The 20,038-nt window shown below is 36.7% G+C and overlaps 1 protein-coding gene across 1 annotated transcript in view; it reads right to left on the bottom strand.

Moving 5' to 3' along the window:
- Positions 1 to 1,108: 1,108 nt before the first annotated feature.
- LOC124154174 overlaps positions 1,109 to 20,038 on the bottom strand; it is a 50,192-nt gene continuing 31,262 nt past the window's right edge. The window contains exons 8-11 of the mRNA XM_046527737.1: positions 10,844 to 10,955; positions 9,070 to 9,300; positions 4,115 to 4,527; positions 1,109 to 2,357 (exon numbers count right to left, since the gene is read on the bottom strand). Coding sequence (XP_046383693.1) covers positions 1,785 to 2,357; positions 4,115 to 4,527; positions 9,070 to 9,300; positions 10,844 to 10,955 — 1,329 coding nt within the window. The 3' untranslated portion in view covers positions 1,109 to 1,784. The remainder of the gene's footprint in view (positions 2,358 to 4,114; positions 4,528 to 9,069; positions 9,301 to 10,843; positions 10,956 to 20,038) is intronic.

The following is a 20,038-nucleotide window of genomic DNA, read 5'->3' as shown; positions in this document are numbered from 1 at the left end:
TGCCACTGAGGTGGTGGCGGCGATCCCATTTTTTTCAACCTTAGTTGTCAAGCTCCATTCCTACGTAACATTAGGAGGGGGTAATGTTCACATTCTGAATGTATGCGTTTCACTCAGAATAGCACCCTGAAGGGTTTTCTCTGACCAAAAGTGATGGGCTATGCTGTGAATGATCAACAGCACATCGTGCCACCCAGTCTGGCTAGAGTGTGACCCACCGGTGGATCACACTCACAGTCGGTCCTTTAGTTAAATGAGTTCCATTCTAAGAGGCGTGACCCACTGGTTAGCCACTCTAAACTTCCCATTGCTCACCCTTTAATGGAATGAATTACAAGTGATTCAATGGGAGTGGGTAGGTATGGCTAATTTTAGTTAGGATGAAATTTATGATTTAAAATTACAGGTTTAGAAAACATTATTGTACATAGTATTTAGGACAACTACCTACATATTTTCAAGGGAATATTGAGTTGTGCAGTTACAACAATATGGAAAAAATTCCATGAACAAATTTTTCTGAGTGGATTAGAAAATTTTAGGTGCTCAATAACTATGGTAGAATTTTAAAAAGTCAATACCAAAATTTTTATTACACGCTGGTTGGCTTTACAAATTTTTTTCCACCATTTTGGAAATGAATATATTTGTACATACAATAGATAACACCTTGACATTGAATAATTCTTCTACAATGGTGCTTATTCAAACTTTTTATAAGCTGATAAAGCTGTCTATAATGGAAATATTGATCGTGTGATTCAAAGACTGAGTTTTAAGGCCTTACAGTTGTCTTTTTAAATATATGTATGTATATTTATATATATCATTTGGCTATGCTTTAGTCATGTTAATAAGCTCCCAATAATTACTGAATATGAACCTTCTTAAATGTGCATGAAATAAGTTAATTATAGCTTTAGGATATATATATGTTGCTTGTAAAATTAGTTATCTGAGTTTTTATCACAATTTCTTTCTAAGCACAGGTAGTTTAATATTCAATATTTGCCTCCTTCAAGAGACATATCTTGAATGAAAGAATTTGAACCACATTAATACTGTCAGTACACAACAAATTATTCTCTTATGAAATTAGGCAAATAAGGCATCACCAAAGCCTTTACTTGGAAAGTTAGTAGCAAAGATAAGTACAAGAATATGCCATAGACTTGGCAAGGAAATTGTACATGTGTTGGCACCTCCACCATATTTTACACATCGATTTCATTTTACAGTGAGTGAGGTGCAGGTATGATCAGAAGGAAGTTTTTAATTTTTTCTCAAAATATGCTTTGCTCTAGGTAGCCAAAATTGCTTATAAAAAGTAAAAATATATCTTCCTCGACACTTTGAAAACTTCATTTGTTTCAAATTTTTGATAACATCATCTGATTTGTCAATGAATCCAAATGAACACCTAATTGACTGTTTCAGTCATTCACATTTGCACAAAAAAAAACACCGAAAACACTGTGATATGCTATCCCTTGAACAGTAGGGTTTGAGCTTCCATCACCACTTCCTTCACAGGAGAATGTTTACTCAGGTATTTTTTTTTTTAACATCGAGTCCAACAACAACACCATTTATTACATACATTTGTCGTGAGTCTCACAACGGAATCACAAACAATGCGTTACGAAGATAATGACGACAACAAATATATTTGGGGGCCTCCAATGCAGACCACTGTGAACACTCAGCTGCAGCTAGACTCCTGTGTCTAAAACGCTGCGCTGATTACAGTGATCAAACTCAGTCTGCACCGGGGGCGATTAACATCAGACAGACGTCTCAAAGGTCACCTCCCTGCGATTGCCCTTCTTCCTCCGCCCCCCGACCCTCTTGACCCCTCCCTTCGAGTCCCTCTTGGGCCCGTCGCCCATCAGCCCTTGCCTCTCCCCCTCCGTCTCGCCCAGCTCCTCATCTTCCCCCTCCTCCTCCTCGTCATAATCCTCGCCCACCTCCCGCCTCGTGCCCTTCGACAGGATGAACTGACGAGCCTTGTGCTGCTGAGCAGTCAGCTGTTTCTTGAACTGTAACGACAGGGGGTTCGACTTTGACCTCAGTTCCTCACTACTCACACCTTTGTCTTTGAATATTTGTCTCTTTTGGCCTGCTGAGGCCGAGAAGAATGAAAACCCAGACTGACTGCTTAGCTGGTACGGGATCTGACGCTGCTGTACGCCCTGGTATCCTCCTTGGTAGAATACCATGCCGGGTGCTGCCTGAGGTATGGGTTGGTATCCATTATGGCATTGCACCCCAGGTATGGGGCCAGACACCAGCCGTACAAGCAGAGGGGAGGAAGAGGAAGCGCGGTCGTCCTCTTCTTCGTCTTCTTCTTCTTCGTCCTGGTTTGTTGGAAATGGGGAATACATGCGGAGATTAAAATGATATTCTGATTTCATCAAACATTGCTCAATATATATTCCTCACTGATTACCAAGAAGGTCATTCGTTATATTTTTGAACTTGAATTACCACACATTTCTGAATTTCCTCGAGAATATATATGCAAATTCTAAATTTAATGGAGTCTATAATGCATATATGACTTGAAAACACTAGAAGTATTATTATATTGTAGTGATTTCAAATGTTACAACTTCTGTACTACTTTTCATTGTCAATTTTGTCAGCAATGGAAAAACATTTTGTATGGTGGTGGGAACATAGTACATCATAAAGCATGATTCCAAATTTTTTCAACTTTGATAAACTATTCTGAAAATATTGGACCTCATACATGCAAAACTATTTTGCACTAATAATCAAAACATTTAACATTTGGTTGTGCCACTTGCATGCTATCGGTCATCTTCCTGCTATCTTATGAGTAAACATTCAATATCTTCTAAAATTAATTGTTTGAGGCGTAACTATGTGAAAGCGATTCATAATTAAATTAAGAAAGAAGAACTTTGTACTTTCACATTAATATTTAATCACGACCATGGTTTCAACGTTAGACGTCATCATCACCTGATGATGACGTCTAACGTTGAAACCATGGTCGTGATTAAATATTAATGTGAAAGTACAAAGTTCTTCTTTCTTAATTCAATATCTTCTAGAAAACATTAACATTCTAACTGGGTATTTGTAAAACTGAAGTACAATATGTATTCTCCATCATTAAAATCAATTTTCTCGAGAAGGTGGTAACCATCTTAAAAGAAATGGCTCAGTTTCTTTGAAGATTTTTAGATTTTTTAAGTGTGTAAGATTTTGGTCCCTCTTATATTTATTAGTGTTTAAACAATTTATAATTTAAAAAAATCAGGGCCATGGTAATTAAATTCTGTTTCCTTGATTGAAATAAAGGTTGGTTGGACTTTGGATTTTTCTTTGTAGAACCTCCTTTAATTTTTTTTTAATTCTTGAATTATCTATTATGTAATGAAACCAGAAAGTAATCAAATGCAGGAATGAGGAGTGCTGGCCTAGAAGAAAATGATTATTACAGTTCAAAATATCATTTTAGATATGATTTCAATTTTTGATTTTTTCACATAAATTTACCTCAATTCAGGTTCATCTTTATTAATCTTATTTATTGATTAGGCATTTGTTTATCTAAATTTTAATTGGTGAAGTGAAGTTTTTTTTAATTATTTGCATTATCAGATTATTTAAATATTTATCATCAATAATGGTTTCAGTAATTGTTTATTATTAGTTATTTGTATCTGTCAGTTTGTTTTTCAATATTTTCTTGACCATAAAAAAACTAATGAGTAAAAGACTACTAGTATTTTACAGGGTGATGAGTAGTTAAAAACAAGCAGTTCAAGCAAACAAATTTTAACTACTCTACCTTGTGAATGTGCTTCAAATAGTACATAAAATGTGCTACCGTTCTCAATATTGCAATGCAAGCATAAGTGATGGAACTTGGTTCAACTCTATGAATATCTACAGCTACGAAAAAACCTAATACATATGTACACTTCTCTTCTGAAAAGTGAAAGTTTATTTTACAGTGATTACGTCAACACAAATCACCATTAACACTATGTTTTCATCCTCTAGGGTCTTCCCTCTCAGGCAAACTATAGTGGATTCTGCTAAAATAAGTATCAATCGATCTTAAATATTAATCATTCACCTGGTATCCTCTCACCCAACTGGCATCAGCCCACGCCCCTCCTTCAGTGTCAGTGTGGTGGTGCTGCAGCCGTCGAACATACTGCCGTCCGCTCATAGATACCGAATACGGCACCGTACCAAAGGGCACATATGGGGTTAGAGTAGTGGAGGGAAGCAAATAGGTGCCTCTACTTGGAATGGGGGTGGTCAGGGAGTTTGTTGTCGTGGGAATCAATTGGTTAGCTGGTTGCGAGCCATCGGTGATGGCCAATGGCTGCTGGAATTGGTGGCGGGCTAATGGAGGGGATATGGGGTATTGGAGGCTTGCAGTGGGAGGTGACACAGGTGGGGAAGCGGAATACTGTTGCTGACCATCTTGTCCCCTCACAGGCTCTGGCAGCCATCCACTATGGATTGGGGACCACATGGAGCCTAAATGCAACAGAATGTGTGTTTTTTCGTGGGGTGCTAGCAGGGAAACTTGAGAAGTGCATGGCAAAAGCAGTTAAGCCCTTGAATGTGGTATAAATACAGAGGTGATTAGTTGTAAGAGTTGAAAGCAAATCAGGCTTGCGGAATACACACTGATTTAGTGCAAATCAATAAAATTATTCAGAGGTGAAACAATAGAAATAGATATGATGGTTCAAATTTGCTGATACATATTTAAAATTGAAAGCTTTTTATTACAATATTCTATTTCTGGTAACATGCAGTGGAATCTTGATTTTGAAGGTTAACACCATAGCATAGCTAATAATTAGGCTTATTATTTTATGATTAAATCATTCCCACTTTAAAAAAATCAAACTCTACAGAAAGGACTTTGTCATATCTGATCTTTGCTCTAATAATAGATATTCTATTATGAAAATTGCTCCAAATTTGACCTTAATCCTCTTCTATCACAGATACATATCTCTATTTCCCTGTTCTTCCCCAATAGCACAAAATATCTTTTAGATGTCTAGAAAATATCTTCAATGTTTTGGATATTTTAAATATCTACTAGAAGTCTAGAAAATGTCTTCAATTTGGTGGATATTATAAAAATCTACTAGATGTCTAGCATAAGTCTTTTTGAGCGGGGACTCATTTTGTATATGTCCAGTGAAATCAAAATTGATAGGTACTAACTATGAACTGTCTCAGCTTAGTTACCATCAATAAACAAATCCAATTCAATGGAATAAAAGGTATGTCAAAATTCTAGTCTCTGCTTCATATAATTAATTTACCACTAATTTTTTTACTATCGTAACAAATATTGCCATGACCTTTTACGTATCACAGCCATAGGCGGATCCAGGGGGGGACACGGGGGCATGTGCCCCCCCCCCCAGACCCTCAAAAATATGCAAGATTTTTAATACGGTCCCATTATCATTGTGTTTGTTTTGTATTACGAGATATCCTTGTGCCCCCCCTCGAACAAAATCATGGATACGGCCTTGCTTGTGCCCCCCCCAGAAAGAAATCCTGGATCCGCCCCTGATCACAGCTATGTACTCATTCATATAAATATCATTCATTCATAGCCCTGATGAAGGGGTTTAAATACGTTGGCAAAAACTTGTATTAAACATTCTTCAAGACCTATATTGCAAGACAATGAATCAACATTCATTGATAATGTTGCAGACTCCTTTGAGAAATCTAAAAGGAAATTAAAAGCTGCTTTGGTAACTTCAAATTTAGACTAGGAGGAGGAAGCCCCTATTAGAAACAAGTGAATGCCAGAGAGGTTCCAATAATCAGGAAGAATCCCCGGAAGGCACCCTACCATCACCTCCTGCTCCACCAGTAGGTTGTCAGTTGAATATAAACTATTGTTATACCGAAAAATATTATATTTTACTCTTTTATCCTGAAATTTTCCAATGGATTGAATTTGAATATGAATGTCTAGAAAATATCTTCTCAAAGATATCTTGTAGAAATCAGAAAAGCGGGCATTCAGATATCTAGAAGATATAGAAGATATTACAAGATATTTTCTAGACATCTAGAAGATATTTTGTGCTATGTGGGCAATTTGAATATGAATGCCTAGAAAATATCCTCTCGAAGATATCTTGTAGATATCAGAAAAGCAGACATTCAGATATCTACAAAATATTTCAAAGATGTTAAGAAGATATTACAAGATATTTTCTAGACATTAGCTGAAGACATTCTAGACATTTTGTAGACATCTAGAAGATATTTTGTGCTTTGTGGGTTCTTTGTACCCACAGTATAGTTCCTCTCACCATATTGAAATATCAACTTCATTTCTTTATTTTAATTGTAATTTTTACTTTGACTTATTAAAGGAGAATCTTCCATCTATATGACTATTTTCATTGCATGGAGTTAAGCAAGATTTTCTTGAAACCTAGGCTTTCTCGGTGAGATTCATTGCAATGAATGTTGTGACCTCCTGTTGAAATGGTCGCAAAACCTCACATGACAGTGCTCCCAAAAACTGTTGATAGCTGCTTCTCTCGAAAGCCATTAATATCAAGCAAGATTTTTGAATAAAATAGAATAAAGAATGACTACATGAAATAGGTTGTCAATTTCTCATTTATGTGATTAATTTTATGCAGAACTTAGAAATTCCTATCAAGATTCCAAAGCATTGAGAAGAGCTTGTGAATAATTATTTACTCTATGCAAATGTACATAGCTACACTTACCAAGCGAAGATACTCAAGGAATCATGGGTGCTACTGTAGGCGTTTTTCTCTGGAATATTCTTACCATGTGCTCATATGTATGTACTTTTATGTAGTTATAATTTTAGAGTTGACTCTTTAATGGCTTTGCTCTCTCCATGAAATAATTTTATTGTATGAGCCTTTTATGTTAACATGTCTACATGTATGTGTTGTGCATACCAATGATGAGGAGTATTTCTTTTCATCATTTGTGAGCACATTCTTTCTCTCATTGAACTGGAGAATAAAATGTGTAGTCAAAGGGTTAAATCAGCTACCTTCTGTATTTGCTACTTATGGGTGTCTTTATCATGGTATCATGTCACTAAGAACATACAACACCATCAATTCAACCTCTTCTAATCTTAGATCCATTAATTTGAAGTTCATTTTATTGAAAGTTTTATCTCCTGTATCTCAAATGCTGCAGCTACTTTAAAAGTACCCTCCATCAAACAACCTGTTTCAAAATTCAATGTTAGACATATGTAAAAATGTAGCCCAAGATAACAAATGAACGGAGAAAAAATTTTGTTCCTGTAGGTTGACATCTAGCTGTCACGACAAGGTCATTTATGGTGAGCGTAGGCAACCCGCAACATAAACCCTCTTTTTACGCTATTTCGGCTGTAAATGCCATGATGTAAATAGTTTTTTCAGCTGATTCTGCACCATTCATGTCTGATATTGTTGAGGTAAACCACAAAGATCAAATAGTCACGTTTTAATACAATAACCAGTCTTGAAATGCAAAGAAACATAAAAAACTTTGAAAATTTCTCAATTAATGGCGTGTATTTTAATTTTCTGTACTCATATGGGCATGATCGCACTAATGACTTCCTTCCACTTGTATGAAACAACACCTTTCCCTTCTCCCAGCCTAAAGTAAGGATCTCCTCATCTCCCTATGGGCTGCCTATGAACTAATATCAACGCACTGCTCCCTTCCCCAACTCAAAATGCTGAACCTATCGTCCTGTGCAGACATGACCAAGATTTTACTAAGGATATGAAAATCCGTAAAATGTAGCTTTATTTTGCTTCTTAACTGCTATTGCTGTTACAGTATAGCACATGCCAGAACCTATGTGTCAGTTGTAGTTGACCTTATTTCCCATTCACTTCATAGAAAGAAAATATCACAGAGTAATAAATCTATGATTATTTAAGACAAAAATAAAAGTATGAAGTAACAGAAGGACGTATTGAGTTTGTCAATCTCTTACATTGTGGTATAACTTATTTTTTGTTTTTTGGACAAGTTATGAGTTTGAATATGAATATGAATGTCTGTATGAGTATGTATGATTTTACGGTAGAATCAAGTCGTCAAGGTGAACTGCCAACAGATAAAACCATACCACCCATGGAAAATGGGGCAAATTATGTTAGTCTAATTATGTACCTATTTTCCTATGATCTCAAAAATTTCGTTTAGAAAATAGTTGTTTATCTGGATTAATTTTGTTGAATATTTGTATGTGCCTTATTTAACCCTCAAAAATCTTTCTGCTCTGGTATGTACAAAGTTATTTACACATTGTGGCAAATTAAAAGTCAGTTATATGAGAGACACATAAATTCATGAAGTTTTTTGATCGAGTTGCTGTGCATTTACATGAATACAAGGGAAATGGTGGAATACTACGATTTAATTACAGCATTTAACCAGAATAAATAGTAGTTTAATGCAGGATATTGAGGCTTGGAGATTCATTTCCTCCAGAATCCCTTTTATGGCCGTTCATAATTTGGGGGCTGCAGGTTTGGAACATTTTCTGACTCAAACTGTCCTCCAAACAATATTGAACTAATTTGAAGAAATTCACCATCTGATCTAAGGGTGAATTTGCCCTCTGAATAAGTATTGGTTAATGATTTGAAGATTTACCTATGTTGATTAATTCCATCTACAAACTTTGTAATATAAAATAGCGTAGTGTATCTCGAGTCTTCATTTCCATTTTTGGGGTATAATACCATAAGAAAAATTAGGAATGCGGAGCTTATTATTCAAGGACATATTCTTTAACACCATTATTATCATCCTGTACTCATGTAAATTGTAGACTTTGCTGAGGATACAGCATGTGAGCAATTAAAAATGTGCTTATTATTAGGAAGATAATGTGAGAGTAAATTCAGTTTGATATTGGTGTAATGGTGATCAAAAAGTGCTGTATTTTTAGCCTTCAGCTGTGTAAATCCTTTGAGCCATTCGCAGTAGTTGAGTGGTGTCATGGAGGAACTGTAGTTCTCCTGTACTTACATTCTGATGCGTTGGAAGGAAATGGTCTGCCCAGCTTCCAGGCCATGGAACGCACTCGACCCTTGCTTCCAGTGTTCACAGCATCTACGCTCATGCTTCGCTTGAAGAACCTTGCTTCACTCTCAGCACATCGCCACTTGTCACCACTATCACCTCTTCTTCCAGAGTTACCAGGAGGGTGTGGATTCAGATGTTCATTCAGCGAGTAGAGCTTTTGAGTGATATCTTTGCCTAAAAAAAATGAATACATATAAGAAATTTATTCAGTGAATCAACTTTCCTTGTAAACAGCCAGCATGACCTGAGCATGAACACATTATATACGGACATAGTGATAGGGGCATTAACCCTTTTGCGCCGAATGCCTCACCTGTGCGGCGAGGATTTTCTTCCTTAAACAACGAATGCCACACCAGTGAGTCCTGAATGTTCTTACCCTAACCAACGAATGCCGTGCCTGTGTGGCACAGGTCGAAAAAAGTGACCGCCGCGGACACAATAGACCCACGGATGCGGTCGCCCCTCACGATCCGCCTTAGCTCGAGCCCAGTCCCATCTTCGGCCGCTCAGGTTGACCCTTTCTTATCCTCTCCACGCGGTCAACTACTGTTATTTGCAGTGTGTTTTCCAAAAAAATATTTGTTGCTTACTTTTGAAATTCAATGCTAGAAATGAATTCATCTTTTTTTGCTGACCACATGGAAATTTCAAACAAAATTCTAACGTTAATCTCAACGGAGTTATAGAACAACTAGTAAATACATTAAATCCGTCTAAATCAACGTTAGAACTTCGTTTAAAATTTCTGCACGCTCAATCGGTGCGAGCAACAAATATTTTCATATATTTTGCATTAATATTTTAGCCAGTTGACCGCGAACTCGTGCTAGGAAGGGGCTTTTAATCCTTCTAGGGTCTGGGACAGAGGCCGAGGAAAGGGATCGGCGCCCTCTGAGTTGGGTCCAAAAATGGTTAGGGAGGGAACCACTGCCTTCAGTTGACGCGAAAACGCTTCGTACGAGGGAGTAAAGAAAACTTTCAAGAGACTCGTATTGAGGAAGAATTTCCCTGAACCAAGGTCCGGCGCGAAAGGGTTAAGGAGCTCAAAATCCACTGAAATCATTGAGACTTTTTTTGTGCACCCCCTCTAAATGAGCCTATGCAAAAACATTTTCAGCCTATGGCCTTGCACTTTCTTGCAAACCAAGAGTGTCATTATGATCATGAAAAAAATATTTTTATGGATTTTACATTTTTATTTAACCTTGACCAAAAGGGGAGCATGTACAATTATAAAACACTTTGCCTTCATTGCTAATTAGTGATGGATAGTAAGCATTTAAACTCATTGAATATAATTTTTATGGTCAAAATATGTAAAGAGATAAAATATTTGGGCTAAAATATATTAATGTGGCATATGCTTTTCTATCTCCAAAGGAAATTATGAATAGTTGATCAAAGAATTGCTTAGGAGGTAAATTTTTAAAGAATGAGTTAGGACCAGTAGTCAGTTATGGCTAGTACAGATACTGACTGTACATGTGTCATGCCTAATTAAAACTGCTGAGTGCTATGCTAAAGGTTAAAAAAGATTAGTAAGTATGAATTGTGATTTAAGGTATATTCTGTATTAATATCGGAAGCTACAAAAAAGATGATGCTTACTCTGTTTTCCAGCTGGGTATAAATGACTACCAATGGCAAGCAATTTAAACTTTTTTCATTTCATTCTAGCCTGTGTGAAGTATTGGTTAAAAGAAAAAAAAATTACCAATCAGATTGTGAATTACTGCTCCCAGAAGTGGTCTCATGGCCAATAGCTTTTCCAACTTATTCCTTGACCAGCACAGAAAAACACTATCTTCCTCTGCAGTTATGGTGACCTGAAAAAGATATTTTTTGAAAATAAAGATATATTCATCAATCACTTCTGAAATACCATGTATCTTAAAACACTAATGGTTTCAAACACTACAGATAATGTAATGGTTTTCAAATGAGACCAATGGAAATTCACCATGAAGCTCAGCAGGAAAACTAAACAGTGGTAGAACAAAGAATTTTTCCAAGTATCCATCATCACATGGATACATATGGTTCTGGCTAAACCAGATGATTTTAAACCTTAGGACAAGTATTTAGATGCATCAAGAAGAGATATTTTAAAAATTATTTAAATGAATTTTGATGCTGAAGAATTCAAAATTTGTCTAATGAGAAAGCCTGAATCATTGTTTAGGTAAGCTCAAATGATCTCATGAAAATGATTGTTTCACACAACCATTTTCTGAGATAGCTCCTGGTTGATTGATAAGATTCATAACTTTTTTTCCACCTCTAAGCATGTTTAGTTGGGTGAATCGGAAAAGTATCACCTTTAAAGTTAAAGCCTTCATTATTAGTGTAATCGAATACTTACATGATGTCTTTCATGCTATGCGTATATGTATCTGTTTACATACCGTCATACGGCCCCGGGCGGATCCAGCAAGGTGCAATTTAACATACTCTTTAGGCTGTTAAGTATTATTATATGTAATGTATTTTAGCATATGAATTCTATAATATCAGTGTTTTTTATTTCCTTGTCTTATTTATCTAATAAAGCTTTTATATCGCTTCATTGTGCCATTATTTTGCTTAATTATGCTTAATAATCCGCCACTTGTCAGTCGGCATAAATGCGAAAAGTAAAAGGTTGCATAGAACGTGTCAAAACAAAAAGCTACTATAAGCGTCAAGGATCTATGACGCCGAGTGGCACGAAGGAATGAAAAAAAACTTGCCCTGTGCCTGTCAGATCCATTGCACGCGATGGAAGGTTAAACTTCCCAAATTGGTTACTGGGGAAATATCAGTGAATATTTCTAACTCTAAAATGGTAAATTATAACTTTATACACAAAAAATTATAACTTTATTGCTCTTAAAAAAAAAAACAAAAATCTGAAAAATATCAGGGTTCCTAATGATTGCTGTCTCATCTGAGAAGGATTTGAATTTTGGACATTAGCCACCTTGTATAAAAAAAAACAGACCTTACCCATATGGTAAAAACTGATATGGTTGTGATAGCTGTTATACTCCCTAATAATAATGATTTTTGTTTATAGTGAAAGCTATCCATGTAAATGAAAGCAGCTTTTATAGGGAGGCAGCTTGGCTGATTCCTTAGAAAATTTTTTAATGCAATAGTAACCTATTCTAACTCTCAGGGCCTTATTTGAATAGATTATGCAAATCAGTCATTTCTCCCAGAATGTAACTGTAATAGTGACTAGAGGTCATCAAGGAAACACGTTGGCAGTCATGAGTTACTGGCATAGAGGCTACTGGTGAGGCATTTCCACCCACCCAATATTTTGTTTTACCCTGGTTGAAGCAGAAATACTCAGGTTCTTTTGGTGAATATCTGTACCAAAAGTCGAGCATGCATTCAGAATACTTTGGCTGCCTTGTATTACTGTAATGTAGATAATTTATTGTACTCTTGCCTTTGAGAAATGCAGAAAATGGTCAATATGGCTTCTGCTGGCTTCAAGTTGAAGTGCTGATACACCCTACTACCCAGTTATGCACCTCTATAGTTTCAGGTAATTGTGTACAACAAGTACAATTGTGTACAAGCAGTATACATAAGAGCAGGCAGCCTCAGCATCCCGGGATGTATATGTGGATCTTCTACCATATACACATGTTATACACTATTTTTATGTGTATTTAATGTATACAGTAGGATGTGTGCTGTCTGGGCCTGTTCTTTGTGTGTGGCATGTATCTGTATTTTCTGGGTAGTGATGTCACTAGCCATCTCTGTTACTAATATTTGTTTTTGTAAATGCAGTAGACCCTCATTCTATGATATTCATGTTCTGCTGGAGCAATTGCTATGTGAATTCTATCATAAAAGTGAATTATCATTACTGCCAGATATTATTGGTTATAGAATACCAATGCCAGTGCACAAAAAGAAATTCAATAGAGTCTGGAAAATGCAGGAATACAATAATTTAAAATATTAATATTTTAATATTTAAAGTAAACTTAGCATAGCTTAATGTGCCTACTAATAACATTTCACTCTATGAAAACTAAAGGGAAATGCACCTCCTAGGTCTATACTCAATGTCCTAATTGGACTCAGCCCCTGCAATTTTATTATTAGCCACTTTTTGTAGAAATTAGGAGATGACTACTGCTGCCAATTACCACTGCATTGGCAATTACATGTCTCTCTAATCAGTGGCGTAACGAGGAATATGCTTTGGGGGGATTGAGAGGATTGGGGGGTGACTCCACCCCCGACCTGCCCAGGCAGCGGGTAAATTTTTGAAAACTGACATGCCTGGAAATAAATTTTACACTATTTTGGCACTTCAAATTTGGATTTCACTCGTAATTCTGCAGTAAATCATCACAGCAGGGAAGTATACTATAAATTTTTCTGAGGCTTTGGGGGGGATCTATCCCCCCAGAGTTACGCCACTGCATTTAATGTTCCATTGCAATTATCTTCTACTCATCGCTAATACCTAACGATATCTATATAGTTATTTAGATAAAAAGTGATGCTGCTAACTTTTTATTTTTCCATAGTTATTTGTACATGAAGAGGTCCTGCGATATGATGGAAACATGCCGCTCTAATGTAGAGGGAGTAGTAATTATTTGATGGAAGATGTACAAATAGCCTGTAGCCCGTGAAAGTTAGTTGGTAGGTTTCCACAAAAAATATTTTTTTTGTTTTTGCACTATTTTCACATATTTTGAATGTTTAAAATTCATAATATCTATTTTATTCTATGTCATCAGCAGCATTACTTTTGATGCAAATATTTATAGAAAAGGTGTGGTAGGAAGTGCCTCCTATTCACCAAGTTGAGGTTTTATTTGTCCCATGTGATTGGCATTTAATCTTAACCCCTTGGTTGGGGGCAGTAATTTCCTTATCTTTCACCTGGTGGGGAGCAAATCCACCGATTTTCGGAGATGCCGTTTTCGAAAAAAAATTTATAGTAAAGCTATTGCACAAAAATGGCAATATACTTCAAATATATTGGTATAGAACCTCTGACAAAGCAAAAAACATGCAATGATGCATAAAGAATGAATATTCACGCCTTCTCCGCTTAACATTGCGACGCGACAGCACGCGCGACTATAGTCGCGCTCCCCACATGGGGAGCGGAGTCCGCTTGCGACTATAGTCGCTCTCCCCAGTTAAGGGGTTAAAAATTGTTCCTATTCTGTCAAGTGGTTAACAGAAAATTCCTGCCGTAATAATGAATAAACCCATTTCTATAGTATCACTGACATGGTGTAGGCAAATTTTTTAATTTTGGAGAGCATAGTGTACCATAAATCAAAGTGATAAAACTCATGCTGAAAATGGATGATTTACTGTACCTATAGTAAAAAAGTATGATCCTGACCAGAGCAGGAAAATTATTAGCATAAAGTGAAGAACTGATGTGAAGAAATTAGAGAGAACACAACAAATTGTTCAATTATTCAGGAAATTGGAAACTATTGTGATTTTTATGTTAACTACTACCTGTAGGTTATAAAATACTGAATATAAAATTTTGAAAAGGAAATATATATAGATCCTACAATTTACAGTGAAACCTAATGAAGAATCAACTAAGGATCACAAACAATGACTTTATGGCAGAGACTTTCAGTTATGTATAAAGAGGTAACATGCAGGTTGCATTTTAACTGGAGCAGTCAAGATTGTCCCATGAGAAATTTAGTTACATAGTTCAGTGATCATAAAAGCCATTGCTTTGATGGGGTGTATGAACTCTAAGCCATAGTAATTTTTGATGCAGCTTAATTTGGTAATATAATATTTTTTAATGTAACAATTTACGTGGACTTATGTTGGAATTTTGTTTGTTTTTGTGAGGGCCAGAAGTTTATACATATATTAATCCAGCATCAAAGCAGTGAAGTAGGTGAAGGCAGTGTTAAGTAGTAAGAGTATTTTTCAGCCTAAGTGATAAATGTGATCCAAGAGAGAATGAAATTGAACGCATGCTAATAGGGTAGTTTCCTTCATCAAAGAAAACGAAAGGCATTGATTGCGATTCATTACCCACCATTAGTGCATTTATAATATTAAAATTATTTGGTTTTATAAATCCCAGTTTAAACGAATGGCAATGGTCAATTTTAACTGCTTTAGAAAAAGGCCAGATTGGCACCCATGCGATGCCACTCCACGTGACGTCACAGGGACCTAGTTTCTATACGAGTAGATAGGAGTTTTATATCGTCTGAGATAACCAATGCATGCATGAGGCACAGAGCTCAGGGAAACATCTCTTAACCCTTTGAGTGCGGATGGCATAGCATTGATGCCCAGCGTAGGTCCTGCCAACGGGCGGGTGGCATCACATTGATGCCACGCCGGCCTATGTCCTTCAATCGCTCCTCACGCTCCTCCGCTCCGTTCTGTCTACTCTTATGATGGTTTCCCGCCCACGCAATGGATTAGGCCACCTGGGTATGCCTTCCGTTTTTGAAAAAAAGTTCATATTTGTTGAGTAATTTTTTAAACATTTATGGAGTACTTTTTAATTTGTAACATTTTTCGCCTTTACAAAAAAATTTAAATGTGATATTTTCTTTACACTTCTGAATATTTATACTAAATGTTGTCACATTTGAAGGTTGTTATTCTCGTTTTAATCCTATTAAAATTTTTGTAAACAATATTTAGACATAATCTTCCTTCCATCTCATCGACGAAAAATATTTTCAAAATTTCAAAATACGGTCACTTTACACACGCTAAACACAGTTGAATAATCTGTTGCTGTCTTTATTATTGTTTAAACTTAATATTTAGATAATGTCGTTATAACTCATAACATTTTTCCATAGTATATTTGCAACTAATTTTCTGAACGATCCTTTCAATAGGGGTTTCATTACATTGGTTACGGAAAAAGAAATAGATTTTTTCGACTTTTTCTCATTTATTTCATATGGGTTTGTTAAAGTTATTGGGTGGGAATAATTACGACCACTAGGCCGGCCCTTATTTTTCAGAATTGAGAAAAGTTATGTTTTCCTAGTCTCAAAATGATCCAAATGAGGCTTATATTCACGTGTTAAAATTTGGTTACTATAAAATAACGGGAACCCGTGCCCCAAGGGCCCTAAGTACTGAGGACCCTCAACTGAGTTATTTTGGGCCAAAAAAGTGCTATCCCTATGTAAAACGTAAATGTAAAGCCCTCAAGGGCCGATTTTTTGTTTGTTTTGACCTATCTCTAATCGTTTACGAGATATTGTGCGTCGTAATGTAATCCACCCTCTAGGGCGCTACCCCGCACCGCGGCGCCGCTGAGGTACGGCCCGCACCACTTACTAGAGACTTCCCCTCCACCCCCTCCCCTCCCTCGGCAAAGACTGCTCCTGATGGCAAGATTTATATGCCAAAGGTACGGCTTTGATCAGACTGTTCCTCTTTTGTCATGATTAATGTTGTTAAATCCCGCAATGTCAATTTTAACCCTTCAACGCCGCCTTGTGTACTAGGTACCGACCCCTTCAATCTTAATTTGTTGCCACCATACGACCGTGCACCATTCCAGCATGCTTTGTTCCAAAGTGCTCTTTATGTACACAATATTATAAGTATGTCATACAATTGCGTTCGTGAATTATCAAGGAATTAAAGAAATGAGCAGGGCTTCCAGGGCTCCAACAGTAGATAGAAATATTTAAGGTAAAAGAAATGACGCAGTCAGTTCACTGATGTAGATCAATGTGGAGAGATAGTTCTTGTATATAGTGTGCAAAGGATAGGGAGTGCTAATTCTTCAGGATTTAAGGAGAAAAGTAGTGAAATAACTAGTTTACCATGAATACACCTGACGTTCGTTTTAAGAATAGGCCAACAACGAAAGGCATGAATTCAAGACTAAATTCAGACATTGAACTGGTAGAAAAAGAAAGTGGAGAAATACTTGGCTCAAAGTTACCTACAGTGAAAGAAGTACTGAGTGTTTTCTCTATCACCTAATGGGTTCGAAATGTATTTGACTTGGTGCGCGAAAAAACATCATGAATGCGTTTACCCATGGAAAAAACGAGAATTCCTGATATTACAGAGAATGAGGCGATTGAAAAGTTGGAAAAAGTACACAAGGAATGGATAAAAGTGCGACGACATTAGAAGAGAACGGGAATTACCGTAGAGATGAAGAGAAGAGAATCCTTCGTGACAAAACTTGATGATTTGTTTGACATTGCAAGGAGCGGTGCCATTGAATTTTTGACACACGAGGAGGAATGTGCAGTTGATCTCTCGGAAAAATGAGCTTGGGCTGAAGAAATAAAATTCTTACGCAATCAAAGAGGAGCACGGAATGCAGTTATTGGAGGGATATATTTCAATATGTTCAAGAAGAAAGAAATAGATGATGTTCTCCGCTCCTTGTGCTACATCTGCTGCAAAAGTGACCTGCAGTTCCTAAAAAGACTTGTTAATTACGAAAGTGTAAACCTGGACTTAGCGAAAGCAGTAAAAAAGAGGTTTTCAAACCACTAGTGGTACCTGAGTGAGGAGTTGGTAGGCCTGTCTTTCATTGACGGATCCTTTTCTAGTATTGAAAAGGAAAACGTGATACGCTGTACGAGGACATGTGAGGGATAATATGATCCACCGAAGAACGCATTCTATAAACACAAAGACCTGACTTAGGTATCTATATAAAATTTTGTCACAACTAATTCTACAAAGCTATTTAATACATTGGAAATATGCATGGCATTCTTTGATGTGCCCACGTGAGAATGGGATGAACATACTGATTACAAGAACGATTTGTAAATTATTCGGGGTCTTCAAGTGGTAAATGATCGTGCAGGGAAATGGGTGAAACTAATTCAAGATTTTAAGTCAGTTACGTAGGAGAAAGAGTGAATTACTGAGTGTGAATTTTCATCGTAACACGACCCCAACGTGCGCAAGGACACTTTAATTGTCAAATATGGGGTGTCAATGAAAGATTAGAAATACACTGAAAATGTATTTTATTTTGGTTAATATGTACCGAAAATCATGGACAGAGTGAAAATAAATTGATCACTCGCATTGGAAATACTGTCATGGCAATTAAATTATTTCTAACGGAAGCACATTTCTTCAGAGGCTAAATCTTGCCAATAGGAGCAAAGACTTTGCTGACGGAGGGGAGGGGGTGGAGGGGAAGTCTCTAGTAAGTGGTGCGGGCCGTACCTCAGCGGCGCCGCGGTGCGGGGTAGCGCCCTAGAGGGTGGATTACATTACGACGCACAATATCTCGTAAGCGATTAGAGATAGGTCAAAACAAACAAAAAATCGGCCCTTATGGGCTTTACATTTACGTTTTACATAGGGATAGCACTTTTTTGGCCCAAAATAACTCAGTTGAGGGTCCTCAGTACTTAGGGCCCTTGGGGCACGGGTTCCCGTTATTTTATAGTAACCAAATTTTAACACGTGAATATAAGCCTCATTTGGATCATTTTGAGACTAGGAAAACATAACTTTTCTCAATTCTGAAAAATAAGGGCCGGCCTAACGACCACCAATTCGTTATTCACGGGAAATAATGAAGGTTCTAGGAAAGCTTTTATATATTTTTTTTCATTTTGAATGAGAAATTGGAATTGGGGAAATCCTCGGGGAAAAATGATCGAATTTCTGGGCTCAAATAAAAGAGTCGTTTTACGTCACCGCGGAATAGACTACTAGTCGCTCTGCATCGCCTGTTATCTCTATTTTTAGAAGCATTTTTTCCATTCTTAATAGAAATGCATGCAAGTATTCTGTTGTGTGCATGTCGTGGAGAAGGTCAGCTCTTCCTTCTCAGTTTTTGTGACTCTCGCCATTAGTACAGTCTCTCTTTCGGACATCTTTCGATTGCGTGCATTTTCACTCCTGTATAGAGATTTTATTTTTTCTAATATTACCGTATAACCTTTTTCTATTGGACATTTCAGTATTTACATAAGCCACTTAGTGGAATATGGGAGAAACCTTTATTTTTAATTTTATTCCTATTTTCAAACCCCAAGGACCGTTTATGTATCAGCCTTTGGTGAACTTGGCTTAGAATATCTCCTCGCAATAAAACTACCTCTGGCACAATTTACTCACGTGTATACATACCCCGGAGGGTGCGGGGGCCAATTTAGCCGTTTTTGGCGCCTCAACGGGGGTTGTAATCCATAACCCCCTCCCGTGGCTACCCTACTGAGTTTATACATGGATAATTATAATAATCTGTTCAAATATCTATTGAGTTACTCAAAAAAGACACTTACACAACTGAAACTCTAAGGAAAAACAGAAGATATAATCCTCCTCACGTCCTAAGAACTACTAAAATGTGGCGAACTAGTATACCTCTGATGGTGTACGATGTGCAGAAGTTCCAGGGCTGTGTTTGAACCCTTTCAGAATTATTAGTTAATTTTTGCAGCATTAACGCAATAGAAAATGCCAAAAAGATAAAATAACTTTCATATGTTTGCATGCAAATCTAAGTTACTAGTAAATTTAAAAATTTAGAAATGTAAAAATTAAAATTCGAAAACTTTTATTTACGCAAAATATGATGCAGGGGTAGTGGATGACATCTGAAAAAATATTAACTTTATGTTATGATTCAATTCCGCCATCATTTCAGAAATTATTTCAAGCTTCTTAGTTGCTATGAAAAAATATGTTGTCCCTCGTTCCTTATGTTTGTGTAACGGGTTGCATAAATATCCGGAGCATATATCACATGGGTGCAGATGGCATCACTGTGATGCCATTAACAAATTGTTTAATAAATAGTCAAATGAATATGAAAATCCTTTTTTTATTGAAATTGTTTTCATATTTTCGAAAAACAAAGTGAATGCAGTGAAAAAAAATTCTCCGCCAACGTGAAACAACTCTGAGAAAATGCTACGCAATG

Source organism: Ischnura elegans, chromosome 2 (assembly GCF_921293095.1).
Source record: "Ischnura elegans chromosome 2, ioIscEleg1.1, whole genome shotgun sequence".
NCBI classification, from domain to species: domain Eukaryota; kingdom Metazoa; phylum Arthropoda; class Insecta; order Odonata; family Coenagrionidae; genus Ischnura; species Ischnura elegans.
The sequence above is the reverse complement of the archived record's forward strand: the minus strand, read 5'-3'. Positions and strand labels throughout refer to the sequence as shown.